Source organism: Caretta caretta, chromosome 1 (assembly GCF_965140235.1).
Source record: "Caretta caretta isolate rCarCar2 chromosome 1, rCarCar1.hap1, whole genome shotgun sequence".
NCBI lineage: Eukaryota > Metazoa > Chordata > Testudines > Cheloniidae > Caretta > Caretta caretta.
In genome coordinates this window covers 143,795,848-143,815,961 of record NC_134206.1, presented here as the reverse complement: position 1 = coordinate 143,815,961, position 20,114 = coordinate 143,795,848, and the positions used below count along the sequence as shown (strand labels likewise).

Genomic DNA, 20,114 nt, shown 5'->3' with positions numbered 1-20,114 from the left:
TTTTTAATCTGAAGTGAAAAGAGAATCAGGAAAGACAGCAGGAAAGTCAAAGTAAGATACAGAAAGTAAAGTGAGAGAAAGGAAGAAAGGGAAGGACAAAAAAGGGTAAGGGAAACATTTTATTACCATTTGTATTTTTAGTTTTTTTAAAAATCCCTCTATCTGCATGATATCTTTAAGCTTTCTGAAGGAACAGCAGTAGAGTTAGACACGTGCACTCACACAGAGCCATTCTTGAACTAACTTTATTAATACAAAGCAGGAATAACAGTACACAAGAAAATTCTGTAATGTCTATAGAAATAACATTAGCAGAGCTCTTATTTATTCCAATAATTCACAATGTATGTCTCTTAAAATTAGTTGTTACATGGCTGAAATTTTCAAGGCTACTTAGTTGATTTAGACATATCTTCCATTTAAAATTAGCAGATGTATGTGTAAATCCCCTAGACAAATTTGCAAATCTTAAACTATGTGTCTGTGATTAATTCATCTGGAAACTTGCATCTTCTATACCCTAATACAGTGGTTTTCAACCTTTTTTCATTTGCAGACCCCTAAAAATTTTGAATGTAGGTGGGGACCCCTTTGGAAATCGTATAGTCTGCAGATCCCCAGGGATCCGCGGACCACAGGTTGAAAACCACTGCCCTAATAAAAAGGTGAAGGACTTGCTTAGGGAGTGTAGAATGGATTTTTGGTTGGCTGGGGTTTTTTGCTAGTTAAACACTTCAGGTCAGGGGACTTGAGAGGTTTTTATGGTCTTAAGAGCAATGGTTCCCCCTTAGGCACATGCATAAATATTTTGAGCATCAGAGCCTAACTTTACTCATGTGAACAGTCCCACTGAAATGATCCACTTAAAGTTAAATATGAGCATACATGTTTGAAGGATCGGGAACTTAGACTAGACACTTGTATTAATCAAGTAGTGGTTTTTGAAGTCTGTCAGAAACTACGTTACTAGCACTTCCATTTTTTCCATTTGAATCCTGGCTTGCTTGTTGTGTGCACACACAAAGGGTTTTTCTATTTTTGCTGTTGTAGCTTGTTGAGCACCGTTAAAGCTGGATATTGAGTGTATTGCCTAAAACCCCTTGTTTCTACAGGACTGTAAGTTTTCGGAGTCGTGTGCTACCACCCAATTCAGTATGGATGGAAGATGCAAAACTTAAGGGCTTGGAGATCTGCCATCCTCAGGTATTTGAAGGAATACTAATGTGTTACAAAAATCATAATGAATGAGTTATGAATCATCTTTAAGGTTGCCGGATCTAAGACATTTAACTAGGGCTTTTTTGTTTTTTTTCTCTGATGTTTAAATATAGTTCTAAATGTAAGACTTTTAGCATTTCTTTTGATTTATCAGAAGAGATATCTTAGTAAAGAAATTCCTCCCCAGACATCTGCGAGTAATGGGTATTAATCAAGAGACAGTATCCATCAGTGTTAGTCTTAGGGTTGCCACCCATCCAGTTTTCACCCAGACAGTCTGGGTTTCGGCTTGTATATCTGCATGCTATTTAACAAGCCCTGATATCTGGGGGTTTTTTATCTGGGGGAAGAGGCGGAACATGGGACGGGGCCTCAGGGGTCTGATTACCACCCATTAGAAAGGTAGGAACCCTAGTTAGTCTAATTTGAGAGCACAAGATTTTAACTGAACAGTTCATATTGTTTTAACAGCTTTTGTCTGCCATGAAGAAGATTCTTTTTAAATTAGCATTTGAATATACCAACTAGGCTTACAGATTTGTGCAATGCAAACCCTAAAGTAGTGTTTCCCAAACTTGTTCCACTGCTTGTGCAGGGAAAGCCCCTGGTGGGCTGGGCCAGTTTGTTTATCAGCCGCGTCTGCAGGTTCGGCCAATCGCGGCTCCCACTGGCCGCGGTTTGCTGTGCCTGGCCAATGGGGGCTGCGGGAAGCGGAGGCCAGTACGTCCCTTGGCCTGCACCGCTTCCAGCAGCTCCCATTGGCCTGGAGCAGCAAACTGCAGCCAGTGGGAGCCGTGATTGGCTGAACCTGCAGACGCGTCAGGTAAACAAACCGGCCCGGCCCACCAGGGGCTTTACCTGCACAAGCGGTGGAATAAGTTTCGGAGCCACTGCCCTAAAGTTACAAAGGTTTACCTGTAGGGCTTAGCAAATGTACAATTCCAGTAGTACAAATACAGAAGTGAAAACACCTGACAGATTCTGCAGAGAGTGTTTAAGATGGGCTGACCACAATTTTTTTTGTTTTTGTTTTTTGATTTTGTTTTGGATGAGGTGAGCTCTTAAGAAGTAAGCACGCTGAGTCATTTAGACTTCTGTATATATTTTAATTGTGCTGTACAGCTGCCAAATACTCATTATAGGAGCTATGTATAATTCCATAACCAAGAAGAAAGATGAATCTGACAGGCTTTACCACTGTGTTGTGTGAGTACATGCATATTGTTGCCAGTTTGCTTTGTGTTTCTAAATGCAGGCACGGAACATTTTCAATAGAATCTTTGGGGGGTTTCTCATGAGAAAAGCATTTGAGCTGGGATGGGCTATTGCCTGCAGCTATGGGTGAGTTTCAGGTTTTCAGTATTTGTGTAATCCAGAACATTTTGTGTGTTTTGTTAATAGGGTAGGGGGAAACCGACCAACAAAGTAAGAGTTCAGCAGTCAATGGAAAATATGTATAGTTGGGATAGAAAAGGGTTTGATGTTTGAATGGCTATTCTAACAGCAGGGCACATCAGTAACCGCTGTAACTTTAGCTTAATCAGGGTCAGAACACACCTTTCATTGTCACTAATAACTCTAAACTTGCATACCAGAGTCCTGGAGCTCAGATTTTACAATCTGTTTCTGGGAAAATATGTAACTGATGGAATTTTGTTTTATTTTTAAAGTGCCTTTCTGTGCTACTATCACTAACTCTTGGAGATACACACACTGGCTAAAAATGTCTAATATGGGTTCTTGTAGGTACTACATCTTGTTACATCTGTGATTTGATGAATGGCTTATGAACTTTACCTTACAGCCACTTACTCTTTAAAAACTTGACTAGGTCCCTGATCTTGCAAACACTTCCCAACTTTAAGCACATAAGCAGCCCCGTTGAAGTCTCTGGGACTACACATATTCTGAAAGTTAAGCACGTGTGTAAGCCTTTGAAGGAGTGAGGCCTGAGTGAAGAGGACTAGACAAACCAAAAGAGGCAGAAAATTGTGTTTTGACTCTCGTACATAATGTTGCTAGAGTATGAGGTGTAGTAGAAGAGGGTGGGAGCCAGTACTGCGGCAGGAGTACATGTATCATCACCTTTATGCTGGCATTCCCTCAGGATATTTGTTTTCTTCTTGGCACCCTGGCAATATTCTTTAGCAATTCTTATTGGTTTTTATATTTATGTGGCTCAATTTCAGATAAATTTTGCATTAAAAATAATTGAAATTGTTTCAACTTGTGCAGAGACAAGTAGCTGCTCTTGAATACAAAGTGCCTTTTCTTCTCCCCTCTGCCAGAGGTTCCAGACCTTATGTAGTAGCTGTAGACGATATCATGTTTCAAAGACCAGTTGAGATTGGATCCCTGTTACTACTTTCTGCACAGGTAGGAGTTGGTCTCTTTTCAAACAGCCTTAAAGCTTTTTTAGCTTGATGTCTTCATTCTCAATCATTGGCAATGGACAATGAGTTAGAAAAGAGAAACTGACTTTCAATGTCAAGCCGTGGAATTAATTCTTCTTCCATCTTGTCCCCTTTCTTTAGTGTAAACGATAAAATAATAACTGTGTCCACTGTTCTGTCTAGGTTTGTTTTACAGAAAAAAACTATATCCAGATTAGAGTACACAGCGAGGTTTATGATTCAGATACCAGAGAGCACAAGACAACCAATGTCTTCCATTTCACTTTTATGTCAGAAGGAGAGGTACCACAGATTGTCCCAAAAACATATGGTGGTAAGTGGCAGTTTTAATGCATCTCATTAAAACTTTGTTCTTGGAAGGGAAAGACCTATTTTCTGTCTGCTGGTGGAGCATACTTAATTTTTAATAGACTACTACTACTGGTAGAGTAACACAAAATGCCCCTTCATACTAAACTGTATTTATTCTATACAAATGTATTTCATATTGCTTCTCAAACTTGGTCTTCTGTGTAGTGCCCAGTACACTCTAGAGGCTGAATTTTTAAAGTGATAATTTTTTTAAAAACACTCATCTCTTTTCTTTGTTCCTGTCATTTCAGAGTCAATGTTGTATTTAGATGGGAAGCGGCACTTCAGTGCCGCCATGAAAGAAACCAGAGAAGTGGAGAAAACTACTGCAGCACCATAGCAAATTGTTAGCTTTGGAGAAACCTCTGCCAAAGATTGCTAGCTTCCTATGCACGATGTATCAGTGATGGTATTCCTGCTCTTTTACGTGATGTGGTCATCGGTGTAGGCATATTGGAAAGTGGTCTGTTTTTGTACAAAAAGACAATCATTTAGCGCTATTTATACAACTAGCTGTAGGCTCACTGTGATGTTGTACAGCTTTCTCCTCTCCTCTCCCTTTAGAGATTCCATAGTTAAGATGTATACCACCTTAAAATTCTGCTGTGACAGGCTGTTCATGTTAGCAAAGAGGGATTGAAAAACATAGTCCAGAAAACTTTAAAGGGATACTACCATTGAGAAGTCTCAATTTTGTCACCATTCCCATCTCTTCTGTCCTACACACACTTGTGCTTCTCGTTATGGTCCCTGATATAGGAAAGCTATTATCTCTCTAAAATGAGGGCTGCAAATGTTGAAATCCTGTTTGATTATTTGTGTGCAAATCTGACCCAGGGTCCTGTCTAAGTTAAAATCAGCCTCTCGAGAACAGGCGCATCTGGGCAGCGGAAGGACAGTGTGATGTGCACATCTGTGTCATAATCCTTGCAATCAGGTGTGTATTTGTCTGCTGATGGGCTCTCACAAGGTTGCTGCAGCCCTTGTTTTGAAGAATTGATGATTTGTGTTTCCTGTTTCTTTTGAGGACACACTCATTTTTACAATGAATGAAATGGCCAAATGTGAAGTTTACAGATATTTGTGTGTGGGAGATCCCACCAGTACCATATACTCCTTTTTGTATTCTTTTATATAAGTGGTTCAGTAAACACAAGATGACTAGTGCAAATTCCTGAGAGAATTATTCCCGAAAGCTTTTAGGCTAAATACAGTACAGATGCTATTGGCAGGGTGTTGTGTACGTGTGGAGGGGAAGGCAGGCTTTTTAGAACAGAGCATTAGGTTCCAGCTTTGTGTGGAGGCTGCTAGAACAGCAAGTGGATTGAGCTGATCCATGCAGAAGTCAGGGCCCAGTGACCCTGTTGAGCAGCTTACAGGCCAGGTCCTGAGGTGGAAAGATAGCAGTGTTCTCGGACCCAGAAAGATTCCAACCAGATGAGAGAGTATTGCTAGAAAAAAGAATCCTCAGCTGGACCATATACTGTTTTTTGTTGGTACTAAGGTGGGCAATAATGAAGCACTGCACCAAAGGATTATTTTGTATGTATGAAATGGAAAGCAGCGTTGTAGAGGGACTCTGACACCAGCTGAAGTCTCAGAGAAATAATAGGACCTCTATAAAATGGATTACAAAGGGAAGATGTAGATCTGGCTGAGAACAACGATGGGATAGCTGTGGCGGAAGATGGAACAATCTCCACTTAAGTACCTTAGAAAAACCTCTTGCATGGCAGCAAAAGAAGAAAAGGGAAAGTTCATGTGGAAGCATGCAGCCTAGAAACTGGCATATACGTTACACCCTTGACAAGACCGAGCGAGGAAGATCAGAAGGAACAGAGGCAAAACACAGACAGCGCATCCAGTCAGTAAAACGCAGTTACTGAAAGGGAGCCACCAAAGAGTAATATAGATAATAGATGTAATATTAGACTTTTGATTAGTACTGTGCAACACTGATTTTAAAATTATCACTATGCAATACCAGTAAAGCACATATTAAATGGATTAAGAACTGGCTAACAGATGGGTCTCAGAAAGAAGTTGTCAGTGGTGAATCATCATCAGGTGTGGGGTTTTCTGGTGGGATTCTGCAGGGCTCAGTACTAGCCTGATGCTTTTCATCAATGATTGTTAGCCGACGGCCAAGGATGTTTGGTGAGGTGCCAGCTATGCCCGTTTATACCATCCGTGACTTTAACCGCTAGGACGCACTGTCCCTTCGCGGCGGGCAGCCCGGGCTAGGCTGACGGATGCCCCAAGGTCCTAACCACCCGTGACTTTAACTGCTAGAGCTCAGAGCTCCTTCGCAGCGGGCAGTCAATACTGACTGACAGGTGCCCCAATGGCAGCACTAAGAGCCTCTCCACACCCGTGACTTTAACTGCTAGAGCTCAGAGCTCCTTTGCAGCGGGCAGCCAGGATTGACTGACAGGCGCCCCAAGAGTTTGCCCCATGGAGGCGGCATAACTCAACGCTAGGCTCTTAGTACTCTCACCTAATGGCCAGGCTTTAGAGCCAAAACGGCTGAGGTTCTTTAATTGTGTTGGCTGCTTTACAGTAAACCAGAGAAAACAAGTCAGGCTTATGCACAAATGGTTACCAAAATTTATTAAGCTAGATTCTAATCATGTGGTTACAAAATTGCTAGTGCCTACTTATTTAAATGTAGAGATGTTACACACACAAACAAGTTACAAAACTGAAGCCACAATCCCAAAGAAAGAAAACAAAGTATAGAGCTCTATTTCAAAATATGTGTACACTAAAGATAGGAGATCAGGTGTGGGTGCTTCTTACCCTCCTTGCATCTCTCGATTCCAGCGGTGCCAAGCCAGGATCGGTCACTCAATTCCGCGGAAAGACGAATAAGGGACAAGGCTTAGGGACCCTCTTAGCTGCAGAAGCCTTGGGAGGCTGTCACTTATCTGACCAGCAGATAGATAGTGAAAAGCACTCAAAAATCATGGTGCTGTAGGTCCCCTACTTATACCTCTGTACTCCTTTATTCTCTTTCTCCTTTCTTATGCCAAATTGAGGCTGGTCTGTCTGGGTGACGCCAGCTTTCGCAAGAGTAGTTTACACTTGCAAGGGAGAGAAACAATAAGTTTCGACTACTGGACATTTCTTTTATCAGGGTAAATATTTTCCCACCTAGGATGTTGGTGTGTGTGCATCACGCTATTTAGTAGGGGCTAAGAGCCATGTCTGTCACAGGGCCTCTGCCTGCTGTGAGCTTAATCGTTGTATCTGTTCCCAGAGGCACATTGTAGCAGCACACCTGTGCTTTTCACAGCTTCAAAGGCTGTGCTGGAATATATGTTAAGTGCCCTGTTCCGGCTTCCTCCTGTGTTTCCAGCAATGCTGGTCTGGGGGGGGGGGGGCTGGCTACAATGATGCAGAAGTAAATATAAAATCACTGCTGATAAAATGTGTGGATGCCACAAAGGTTGGTGGAGAGGTAATTAATGAGGTTAGGGCAGTCATACAAAGCAATCTGGATCACTTTGTAAGCTAGACCTATTCAAACAAATGCATTTTAACACAGCCAAATGCCAGGCCATACATTTTGGAACAAGAAATGCAGGCCATACCTGCAGAATTGGGGCCTGTATTCCTGGAAAGTAGTGACTGAAAAGTATTTAGGGGTCATAGTGGATAAGCAATTCAACATGAAATCCCAATGTGATGTGGCAAAAAGGGCTAATAGGATCCATGGGTGTATAAACAGGGAAGTAGCGAGTAGAGTGGGGAGGTGATTTTACCTCTGTATATGGCAGTAGTGAGACCAATTCTGGAATACTATGATCAGTTTTGAAAAATTGGAAAGGGGGTAAAGAGCCACAAAAATGATTTTGGAAACTGAAAAGCATGCCTTACAGAGAGAGACTTAAATAGCTCAATTTGTTTAGCTTATCAAAAAGATTGAGATGATTTGATTACAGTGTATGAGGGAGAAAATCCTGGGTACGAAAGAGCTCTTTAATCTAGTGGAGAAATGCACAACAAGAACCAATGGCTGAAAGTTATACACAAAAATTCAAATTAGAAAAAAGGCACCGATTTTTAAGAGTGAGGGTGATTAACCACTGGAACAAACTACCAAGGGAGGTGGGGGATTCTTCCTCTCTTGATGTCTTCAGATCCAGAGTGGATGCCTTTCTGAAAGATGTTTTAGTCAAACAAGTTATTGTGCTCAATACAGGGTTAACTGGGTGAAATTCTTTGGCCTGTGTTATCCAGGAAGTCAGACTAGATGATCTAATGGTACCCACTGGCCTTAAAAATCAGCAAGTCTAGAGTCTTACCACAAAGCGATTTTAGTGTGCAGCAAGCTGGAGTGTAAATTTACATCACCATCTGGAGAAGCCCTTAGAAGAAGCAAGTAATCTTGGTCTCTGATTCAGCAATCAATAAGGGAATACATTGATAGAACTAAGCACTATAGTAGGATCTTATTTGAGGATAAAAACATTTGAGAAATTCAGAATCCTGGTGTGAACTCTTCCACTTGTAGTAAAGTCAGGCCATTGTTTTTAAAAGGAATTTAATATAGCTCATTTCCATTAATATTAAAAGGAAACAAAATTCAACTGCATAGTGTGTTATTGTGACATTCCCTAGGGTACAGTCTGGACTGCTGAACAGCTGTGTCCCCTCAGTTCTTCAACCTGGGGTGCCTTTCACACTGCTTTGCTGTGGAAACAACCACTCCTGGTCTATTCACACACAGCCTCTAGCATGCAAAGTCACTTGCAGCTGAATGAGATGAGTGCTCTAGCCAGTCACTCCTGAATTATATTGCAGAGTGACACCAGCAAATTCTCTGTTCTAGACTTGTCTCCAGAAATATGCATCTTGCACTGCCCAGCTCTTTCCTTCTGTGCAGTATAAGCTCATAGAAAGTCTGTCATTTTACTAATAGAAAATATGCACAAACCCTGTCATCTCAAATGAAGTTCCCAAACATTTCAACGCAAACACACTGATTTATATAAAACAATAAAACAAGTTTGTAAACTACAGAAAGATAGATTGTGATTACAAGTAATGAGGCATAAAAGTCAGAATTGGTTAGTCTCTAAGGTGCCACAAGTACTCCTTTTCTTTTTTTGTGGATACAGACTAACACGGCTGCTACTCTGAAAGAAATAAAAGGCAAAACACAAACGAATACCTAACTTTACAAGCTAAATCAGGGGTGACCATCCTGAGCCTGATAAGGAGCCAGAATTTACCCATGTACATTACCAAAGAGCCACAGTAATACATCAGCAGCCCACCATCAGCTTCCCCCACCCCGCTCCCTCTGCCTCCCACCCATCGGCAGCCCTGCTGATCAGCACTTCCCCCTCCCTTCCTGCATCTCTTGATCAGCTGTTTTGTGGCATGCAGGAGGCTTTGGGAGGGGAGTGGGAGGAGCGAGGGCAGAGCAGGTTCAGGGGAGGGGGCGGGAAGGGATGGGGTGGGCGCAGGGCCTGTGGCAGAGCCAGGGGTTGAGCAGTGAGCACCCCCCTGGCACATAGAAAAATTGGCGCCCGTAGCTCCAGCCCCGGAGTTGGTGCCTATAGAAGGAGCCACATATGAATGTCTGAAGAGCCGCATGCGGCTCTGGAGCCACAGGTTGGCCACCCCTGAGCTAAATGAATTCAAAGCAAAGGTTTTTCTCATCACATGCTTTTACTGGCTGAACTCCTTCAATCAGGACCCCTCCCCCAGTTTTGTGTTCCTTCATGTGTCATTGATGCCGTGAGCAGAGAGAGAGAGGCTGAAGAAGGAGGATTTGTGTCCTCTGTTCTCCCTTACAGCATTTCTCTTCTTTGAGAATCATCCCCAGCTGGGGCTTAGGCAGCAGCAAGTCTGTTTGCCAAGATGTAAATTTATTGCTCACACACCTCTTTCTGTCAAAGAATGGCCACTTAACCAGGTGATTGTTCATCAGATTTTGTGGACACTGGCTGAGGCATGGTTGTCTCTGAGGAACTGGTTTGGGCTGCTACCCTAGAATTGGAATATGCCGTAGTAGAATCCAGAATTCTACAGTAGAATCTCATACCTCTACATACAATGTTGTCACACATATTTTACCAGGACAATAATGATCAACAAATTATGAGTTTTCAAATGATACTTCACAAGGCATACTTTGAATAAAATTTATCATAATTTGGTAAAAGTGGTACAGTCTGTCACAGTTACCTCTTGGTCATTCCCCTCCAAGCTGTTCTTTTTGTGTAAAGATAGGGTTAGACAACTTCTCCAGAAATGTTGAGGGGACTGATGCCATCTGACACTATCTAGAATGAAGAAAAGGAGTACTTGTGGCACCTTAGAGACTAACCAATTTATTTGAGCATGAGCTTTCGTGAGCCACAGCTCACTTCACAGATGAGCTGTGGCTCACGAAAGCTCATGCTCAAATAAATTGGTTAGTCTCTAAGGTGCCACAAGTACTCCTTTTCTTTTTGCGAATACAGACTAACACGGCTGTTCCTCTGAAACCTATCTAGAATGAGTTATGGGTAGAGTTAGCTACCTTTTGCCTATATAGAACTTCTAACTTTTCAGCCAAACTTTCTGTTGAAACTTTAAGTTATGACAATATGGTGATATTTAATACTTTTTATCAGTTGTGATACTGTACATATTTCCTATTGTCTTCCATTTTGCATTCCAGACAGGAGGGCAATAAGATATACATCAGTGGTTCTCAAACTTTTGCACTGGTGACCCCTTTCAAACAGCAAACCTCCGAGTGTGACCCCCCCTCATAAATTAAAAATACATTTTTTATATTTACACTAGTATAAATGGTGGAGGTAAAGCAGGGTTTTGGGGGGTGGAGGCTAACAGTTCGCGACCCCCCATGTAATAACCTTGCGACCCTCTCTGAGGTCACGACCCCTAGTTTGAGAACCCCTGATATATATGGACCCTTTCTAAATTAATATGTTTGATCTATCCAGAAGTCCATCTGAAATTCTCTCCCAGTGTTCCCCTCCCTCATAAGAGGGAGCATGGGTGGATGTCAAAAAATAAGTAGTGAAGCTGAGAATTCAGAGCTACCTGTATCTGACCTATCAGTAGCCCCCTACTTCTTACATTTCAACTTTGGTACAGTAATCCTGTTCCTTGCATAACAGTGCTGAGTTAAAGTGGCTACCCAATCCTGTCCCCATCCTTTTCTTTTAGCAGCAACTCTATATACATAAAGCACCGTATTTTCCAACTTCACCTCTAGCGTAATTTTTTAAAACAAAAAATGGAAAACTGCCCTCTGTAGCTGTGGCCAAAGTCCAGAAAGCCAACCTAGCAAATGCAGAATAGAATGGAAGGCATAAGTGTGGAAGCCCTGTGTGTGCATAAAATTCCTGGTGACTTTGACTTAGAGATGTACCCCAATCAGAGTAATGATAGACATGTATGAATAACCATGTGTATACTGTAATTAACAAATAAACTAATGGAAATACGTTATTTGTGTATCTTGTTATTTCAGTTTTGTCAGGAAGTGTGGGTGTCTCTAGACCTGTTCTTGTTCAGCATATTAGTAGGGTAGCATGTATTCAGAGTTCGTCTGTGAGATGAGGAGTACTTGTGGCACCTTAGAGACTAACCAATTTATTTGAGCATAAGCTTTTGTAAGCTACAGCTCACTTCATCGGATGCTTATGCTCAAATAAATTGCTTAGTCTCTAAGGTGCCACAAGTACTCCTTTTCTTTTTGCGAATACAGATTAACACGGCTGTTACTCTGAAACCATCTGTGAGATGTATTTCCATCTCTGACTCTAGACCAGCTGAAGCTTACCTGTTTAGAAGAAATTTGTTACAATTTGCATGTCATGTAAATGTATGTGTTTATATACAAGCACATATGAGATTAACTTATATGGAGTTAAATCCTGTGTATAATGTTGTAAAAGATATATTTGATGTTGCAAAAACTGAATTTCACATTAGTTAAAAATGTTACATTATTTTGTATAATAAAATATTTATCCCAACTAAATGACCAAAATATAGCCCTCACCCCTACTTTAAAATGACTACCAATTCCAGACAGGCCTAATGATAGTAATAGCAAATACACTGCTAATAGTCCTTAGGGGAACAAGTTACTGTAATCATTAGTGTATTGTTCAATAAAATTAATTCATATTGACAAGAACTTTTGTTTTTTAAAAGCTACTACATACTTCCTGCTATCATTCTTCTTTTTTGCAGCATTACAGTCCTTCATTTTTGTCTGTATTGCATTTCCTTTGGTATAGCTACGTTCAATAAGAGCTATTGTATAGCACAGTGTAGTGAGGCAGAATGGCCTCCCTCTGGACTGGATAGTGAGGGACCACTCCCCTCCCTCTGATGGGGAGAGCCAAATGTGCCCCATCCTCCAGCTGGAAGTACCGGGAGAGGACAGGAAAGAGGAGAGCTCTGGAGCACTAGAGGGAGCAGATATCTCTTTCTGGGAGCTGCAACCCCTACAGGATCCCAGACTAACAGCTGAGCTGACCAGCACCCTGTGAACAAAGAGGCAGAGGGCACCGAGGAGTGGCTGAAGCGGCCACTGCACGACTGTGCGGTGGCAACAAATAGCCCATGCTCGATGGAGCGTCACGAACTAAGTGGGGGAGGAAATAGCGCAGGGGAACCAGACTTCAGTCCAGTTGTGCTGCCGGGAAGTGAGGCAGCGTGTTTTGGTGATTTCTCTGCTGACCCCATGGTGCGACCACCTTCCACTAATAAGGCCCTGGGTTGGGACCCGGTGGAGTAGGGTGGGCCGGGATCCCCTTGCCACCAGCCCCACCCCTGGGGTGGCAGCCTACTCACCTGAGGCCAGAAGGCCTTGTATAGACTTATATTGCTGCCTGCCCTAGCCAGGAGGCTTGGGCTAAAAACTGCTCATTGCTCTGCCCCACTCAGAGGGCCAGAACCACAGACCGTTGTTTGCTGTGAGTCCTGATTTTCCTGACTAGAAGGCCAATGGCATTTTGGGATGTATAAGAAGGGGCATTGCCAGCAGATCGAGGGACGTGATCGTTCCCCTGTATTCGACACTGGTGAGGCCTCATCTGGAGTACTGTGTCCAGTTTTGGGCCCCACACTACAAGAAGGATGTGGAAAAATTGGAAAGAGTCCAGTGGAGGGCAACAAAAATGATTAGGGGACTGGAACACATGAGTTATAAGGAGAGGCTGAGGGAACTGGGGATGTTTAGTCTACGGAAGAGAAGAATGAGGGGGGATTTGATAGCTGCTTTCAACTACCTGAAAGGGGGTTCCAAAGAGGATGGATCTAGACTGTTCTCAGCGATAGCAGATGACAGAACAAGGAATAATGGTCTCAAGTTGCAGTGGGGGAGATTTAGGTTGGATATTAGGAAAAACTTTTTCACTACAAGGGTGGTGAAACACTGGAATGTGTTACCTAGGAAGGTGGTGGAATCTCCTTCCTTAGAAGTTTTTAAGATCAGGCTTGACAAAGCCCTGGCTGGAATGATTTAATTGGGGATCGGTCCTGCCTTGAGCAAGGGGTTGGACTAGATGACCTCCTGAGGTCCCTTCCAACCCTGATATTCTATGATTCTATGACTAGGACTAACAATTACTTATTGCTTTGTGCTCCCCAGGGGGTCAGAGCCCAGGCTGTTAACTGTTGTGTGCCCTGCCAGGAGGCTGAGAGCCATAGACTGATGATTACTTGGTCCTAACCAGTGGGGCATGAGCCCATCTACTGTTGCCTGACACAGTGAGGGAGAGTGGCCTCCCTCCCCACTGGATAGCATGGGACCACTTTTAAATTTTAAATTTAAATTTTTTAAATTTTTAAATTTTTTTTTTTTGCTTTGCTTTAAGGTAGTTGACTTGCTAAAGGCTCTTGTGATGGATATTAAGGTAACTAATCACAGGGGAGCGGTAGGTGGTGTGACATTACACCCCATGTTCTTCATAGAAATATGTTTATGATATGTATAACTAAGAAGCATTTTATGCAAGATGGCCATCATTGGAAGGTATCACTGGAAAGGTTGTGAGTTACTGAACATGATTATCCAATTTGTATGCATGTATCATTTCTGTATCTAAAGTTAGGAATATTGACCATGTAACAGTTGCAATTGGGTGTGTATTTGCGAGACACCCACCAGACACCTGGCCATCACAGCCTTGATGGGCCATTAGGAAGAAACAATAAGACTGTGAAGATACTAATCTCTCTCCTTCCTGAGAGGCATCTTGGGACATAGCTGTGACACTACCAGGTCAGGTGATTAGATAACCAGCTACATAATACCACCTTGGACACTGCTAGTACTTTTCCTCTGTAGGGGATGGGGATCAAACAAAGGTTTCTTGCTTTAGGTAAAGCCTTTTTATGGCTGGAGAGGGGGTTAATCTTGACTCTCCTCCATTGTCTACCCAAGAAGAAAGACTGCTGAAAGTACCTGAAGGGACAAAGGAACTAACCTGAGGGGAAAGGCAAGGGTGAGTCCAGACTGAGACAGAGTTCCAGTCTGTAAGAAAAAATGACTGGAACTCTAAGCTACAGAAACTCTGCAACTTGCCTAAAATAACATTTAGGGTGACAAATTACTTCTTGAAACCAGTCTCTAAGATCTTAAGCTTAGTATGCATGTTTTATTTTATTTGCCTCAGTAATCTGCTTTGTTCTGTTTGCTATCCCTTATAATCTGCCTTTTATAGTTAATAAATTTGTTTAGTTTATTATTAAACCTAATTTGTGAAATTTCTAACTGGAGGGAGTGGGGAAGAAGTTGTCAATACCTCTCTTCACATTGAGGGAGAGGGCGAATTTTTATGAGCTTGCACTGTGCAGATTTTTCTGCGCAAGACAATATAACTTTGGGTCTGCACTCCAAGGGAGGTGGGCACCTGAGTGCTGGTGCAAGTCCTTTAAGTTGAGTCTTCCCAGAGCTGATCTCAGTGTCTGTGTCTTTCTGCAGCTGGGTGTGGTCCTGTGTGCTAGAGGAGGCTTAAGAGCCTGGCTCAGCAAGACAGGGTAAAAGGGGCCCAAACGGGCTCAGTGGCATCCCAGTATATATAAGGGGGCACCTTAAAGTGGGGCAACCCATCACAGGTGGCATTTTGTCATGGATTAAAAATTAGTTGAGAGAACAAAACTAGGAATAAATATTCAGTTTTCATGACACGAGTTTACTAATGAGGTGTCCTAAGGCTCTGCACTAGGAGTAGCTATTTAATGATTCTGTGAAATTGCAAAATTTGTGGATAACACGTTTGCTTTAGTTAGCTCAGAATCAAGCAAATAACTTAAGATTTACCCAGCACCAGGGAAATGGGCAACACAATTACAGATGAAATTCGCTAATGGCAAGGTAATGCTTATGGGGAGAAACAATTTGAACTACTTGTACACATTGGTCGAATGCATAGTAGTGGAAGCGCTGTGTGTCAAGTTCATGGTGCTTTTGACTTAGAGATGTACTCCAATCAGCTGTTACCTCAAAGTAACTATGAAGGCTCGTTTCAGCAAAAAGAATAGGAGTACTTGTGGCACCTTAGAGGCTAACAAATTTATTAGAGTATAAGCTTTCTTGGGTTACAGCCCACTTCATCCGATGCATAGAATGGAACATATAGTAAGAAGAAATATAAATATACATACAGATAAGTTGGAAGTTGCCATACAAACTGTGAGAGGCTAATTAGTTAAGATGAGCTATTATCAGCAGAAGAAAAAAACTTTTGTAGTGATAATCAAGATGGCCCATTTAGACAGTTGACAAGAAGGTGAGAGGATACTTAACTTTAGGGAAATAGATTCAATATGTGTAATGACCCAGCCACTCCCAGTCTCTATTCAAACCCAAGTTAATGGTATCTAGTTTGCATATTAAATTCAAGCTCAGCAGTTTCTCGTTGGAGTCTGTTTTTGAAGCTTTTCTGTTGCAAAATTGCCACCCTTAAATCTTTTACTGAGTGGCCAGAGAGGTTGAAGTGTTCTCCTACGGGTTTTTGAATGTTATGATTCCTGATGTCAGATTTGTGTCCATTTATTCTTTTGCATAGACTGTCCCGTTTGGCCAATGTACATGGCAGAGGGGCATTGCTGGCACATGATGGCATATATCACAGTGATAGATGTGCAGGTGAACGAGCCCCTGATGGCATGGCTAATGTGATTAGGTCCTATGATGGTGTCACTTGAATAAATATGTGGACAGAGTTTGCGTCGGGCTTTGTTGCAAGGATAGGTTCCTGGGTTAGTGTTTTTGTTGTGTGGTGTGTGGTTGCTGGAGAATATTTGCTTCAGGTTGGGGGGCTGTCTGTAAGCGAGGACTGGTCTGTCTCCCAAGATCTGTGAGAGTGAGGGATCATTTTTCAGGATAGGTTGTAAATCTTTGATGATGTGCTGGAGGGGTTTTAGTTGGGGGCTGAAGGTGATGGCTAGTGGCAGTCTGTTATTTTCTTTGTTGGGCCTGTCCTGTAGTAGGTGACTTCTGGGTACTCTTCTGGCTCTGTCAATCTGTTTTTTCACTTCAGCAGGTAGGTATTGTAGTTTTAAGAATGCTTGATAGAGATCTTGTGTTTGTCTCTGTCTGAGGGATTGGAGCAAACGCGGTTGTATCGTAGAGCTTGGCTGTAGACAATGGATCATGTGATGTGTCCTGGATGGAAGCTGGAGGCATGTAGGTAGGAATAGCGGTCAGTACGTTTCCGGTATAGGGTGGTGTTTATGTGACCATCACTTATTAGTAGAGTAGTGTCCAGGAAATGGACCGCTTGTGTGGATTGGTCTAGGCTGAGGTTGATGGTGGGATGGAAATTGTTGAAATCATGGTGGAATTCCTCAAGAACTTCTTTTCCATGGGTCCAGATGATGAAGAGGTCATCAATGTAGTGCAAGTAGAGTAGGGGCATCAGGGGACGAGAGCTGAGGAAGTGTTGTTCTAAGTCAGCCATAAAAATGTTGGCATACTGTGGGGCCATGCGAGTACCCATAGCAGTGCCGCCGATTTGAAGGTATACATTTTCCTCAAATGTAAAATAGTTATGGGTAAGGACAAAGTCACAAAGTTCAGCCATCAGGTTTGCCGTGACATTATCTGGGATACTGTTCCTGATGGCTTCTAGTCCATCTTTGTGTGGAATGTTGGTGTAGAGGGCTTCTACATCCACAGTGGCCAGGATGGTGTTTTCAGGAAGATCACCGATGGATTGTAGTTTCCTCAGGAAGTCAGTGGTGTCTCGAAGATAGCTGGGAGTGCTGGTAGTGTAGGGCCTGAAGAGGGAGTCTACATAGCCAGACAATCCTGCTGTCAGGGTGCCAATGCCTGAGATGATGGGGCATCCAGGATTTCCAGGTTTATGGATCTTGGGAAGCAGATAGAATACCCCTGGTCAGGGTTCCAGGGGTGTGTCTGCACAGATCTGTTCCTGTGCTTTTTCAGGGAGTTTCTTGAGCAGATGGTGCAGTTTCTTTTGGTAATCCTCAGTGGGATCAGAGGATAATGGCCTGTAGAATGTGGAGTTAGAGAGCTGCCTAGCAGCCTCTTGTTCATATTCCAACTTATTCATGATGACGACAGCACCTCCTTTGTCAGCCTTTTTGATTATGATGTCAGAGGTGTTCCTGAGGCTGTGGATGGCATTGTGTTCAGCACGGCTGAGGTTATGAGGCAAGTGATGCTGCTTTTCCACAATTTCAGCCTGTGCACGTTGACGGAAGCAATTTATATAGAAGTCCAGTCTGTTGTTTCGACCTTCAGGAGGAGTCCACACAGAATCCTTCTTTTTGTAGTGGTGGTAGGAAGAAGGATTCTGTGGGTTAGTATGTTGTTCAGAGGTGTGTTGGAAATATTCTTTGAGTTGGAGACGTTGAAAGTAGGATTCTAGGTCACCATAGAACTGTATCATGTTCGTGGGGGTGGAGGGGCAGAAGGAGAGGCCCCGAGATAGGACAGACTCTTCTGCCGGGCTAAGAGTATAGCTGGAAAGATTAACAATATTGTTGGGTGGGTTAAGGGAACTACTGTTGTGGCTCCTTGTGGCATGTAGCAGTTTAGATAGTTTAGTGTCCTTTTTCCTTTGTAGAGAAACTTTTTGCAAAAAGTTTGTGTTATAAATGGCTTGTCTAGTTTTTGTAAAACTTATACTGGTATGAATATATCTTCTGAGTGAAGGAGGGCAGCCACCATTTTGTAATACATGATCACAAATTAGATCCATTTTGAATTCTGGGCTACTGGTGGATACCAGGAGCTGCCATGGTCAACTGCAAATTATTTTTGGGCTGATGAAAAGTGTGACCTTTTCCCTCTGATGTAACCCTTATCAGTGTTAGGCATGCTTTTGTTGTTTAGTTTGTTTTGTTGTAATGTGCCTTATAGGGGATTGCCCACACAGATCACATAGAATCATAGAATATCAGGGTTGGAAGGGACCTCAGGAGGTCATCTAGTCCAACCCCCTGCTCAAAAGCAGGACCCATCCCCAATTAAATCATCCCAGGCTGGGATGATTTAATTGGGGATGGGTCCTGCTTTTGAGCTGAGGGTTGGACTAGATGACCTCCTGAGGTCCCTTCCAACCCTGATATTCTGTGATTATCAAGCACATGGAAGCTTGAAACTAATACAAAATGTTATGATCTCTTTATAAAGAGAGTCTTCGGACTGGGAATACATCACATAGTGCTCCAGCATCTGCAATGGCTAACCAATAAATAATAGATACTGGCAGATAAAACAAACCCTCTGCGAACAAAACATTACCAGTCCTCAGCCCCATTTCTCCCCAGATATCTTGGTGATGAGTCTTGTGCCACAGGCAAAGGCTAACAGATCTGAGATAGTGTGTGTGTGCTTTTCTCCCTCTCTGCAATTCAGCCATATTTGATGTCAGCAATGTGTTGGAGCTCCCTTGTTATAAATGAGGAGGCTGCCGCAAGACATTCTCAGCTTTTGAATTCCCTCCCGTCTTGTACACTGTATCTCGGCGATGTTAGCCTTTAGCCACGGCACAAGGCTGCTCTTCTCTCCCAGACATCTGGGGAGAAACTGAGTTGAGGATTGGAGAAGTTTTGTTTGCTGCGGGGTTGTTTTACCTGCCAGAATGTATTTATTTACGTTGCAACAGCACCCAGAGGCTTTGCACAGGATGGAGTCCCGATTGTGCTAGGTGCTACATGAATACCTGTTCACTGCCCAGAAAAGTTTACCCAATCTAAGAAATTTACACTGGTGAGAGCAGTGTATTGTATAGTTTGGTGAAATTAAATTCCATCCAGATGTCCAGGGCCCGGGAGGCTGCCTCATCATCATTCTGTAGATATGAAAAAATCAAATTCTAACACGACACTGTATAAGAATAATAAGCTTCCGTGGCAATGTAGAAAGTCACTTTTTACTCTTTCAAGGATCACACTACGATTTTTAGGAAGAGAGGTGGACACTATTCATAATATCAGATGCTGCTTTACTGACTGCACACAATGTTGTATCTTTTTTTTTGGTTCATGAATGACCTTATGTTAAAGAGATCAAAGTGCGGGAAGAGCACCCATGCAGAGAATGTGAATTTAGGAGGAATTTCAGGTTCTGGTGGTGATCAAGCACGTTTTAGAGGTGATGTTCTTGTCTCTTGTAGGAAGAAATGCGTGCACATGAACCCCAAAGGTTTATGGTGGCTAATATTATCCAATCCATTGGGCACAGAAATGCTGGTCTTGGAGAAGACTCCACAATTCTCCTGCTCTAAATTAAGAGTAATGAAAACTGTTGGAGAGGAACAGGAAAAAGATTCAGGTCATAGTGTGAAAAGAGGATCATCCACAGACTATGGGAATTTTAAATACACTACAATCTTCCTTTTATATTAGCATGTACCCCAAAAGTTTTAAGTGTTAGAAAAAAAGTTAAGTTAACCAGATCTTTTTCTAAAAGTTGTGTAGCTCCATTTATTTCAGTTGAACTATGCTGACTGACACTTGCTGAGAATCTGGTTCTTAATGTTAGACTGAAGAAAAACTAAAATGTTTTCCAACTTCAGACAAAGAGGAATTTTAGTTTAACTAAAACTGTATTCCTGTATTCCTGTATTCCTGGCTTCAGACTTCATTACAGCTCATTGTATAAATTGTGGAATA

At 42.4% G+C, this 20,114-nt stretch overlaps 1 protein-coding gene and 1 long non-coding RNA gene across 4 annotated transcripts in view; one reads left to right on the top strand and one right to left on the bottom strand.

Moving 5' to 3' along the window:
- ACOT9 (acyl-CoA thioesterase 9) overlaps positions 1-6,007 on the top strand; it is a 36,750-nt gene extending 30,743 nt beyond the window's left edge. For all 3 annotated transcript variants that reach the window (XM_048863073.2, XM_048863062.2, XM_048863055.2), the window contains 5 exons: positions 1,113-1,203; positions 2,474-2,559; positions 3,507-3,594; positions 3,795-3,945; positions 4,235-6,007. In XM_048863073.2, the coding sequence (XP_048719030.1) occupies positions 1,113-1,203; positions 2,474-2,559; positions 3,507-3,594; positions 3,795-3,945; positions 4,235-4,323 (505 nt within the window). In that variant the 3' untranslated portion in view covers positions 4,324-6,007. The remainder of the gene's footprint in view (positions 1-1,112; positions 1,204-2,473; positions 2,560-3,506; positions 3,595-3,794; positions 3,946-4,234) is intronic.
- Positions 6,008-6,567: 560 nt separating this feature from the next.
- LOC142073078 (uncharacterized) lies at positions 6,568-18,457 on the bottom strand. Its single transcript, XR_012669767.1, has 2 exons — positions 10,485-18,457; positions 6,568-10,275 (listed from the first exon to the last, which is right to left on the bottom strand). It is a non-coding gene; the product is annotated as an uncharacterized LOC142073078 (long non-coding RNA).
- Between the last annotated feature and the right edge of the window lie 1,657 nt (positions 18,458-20,114).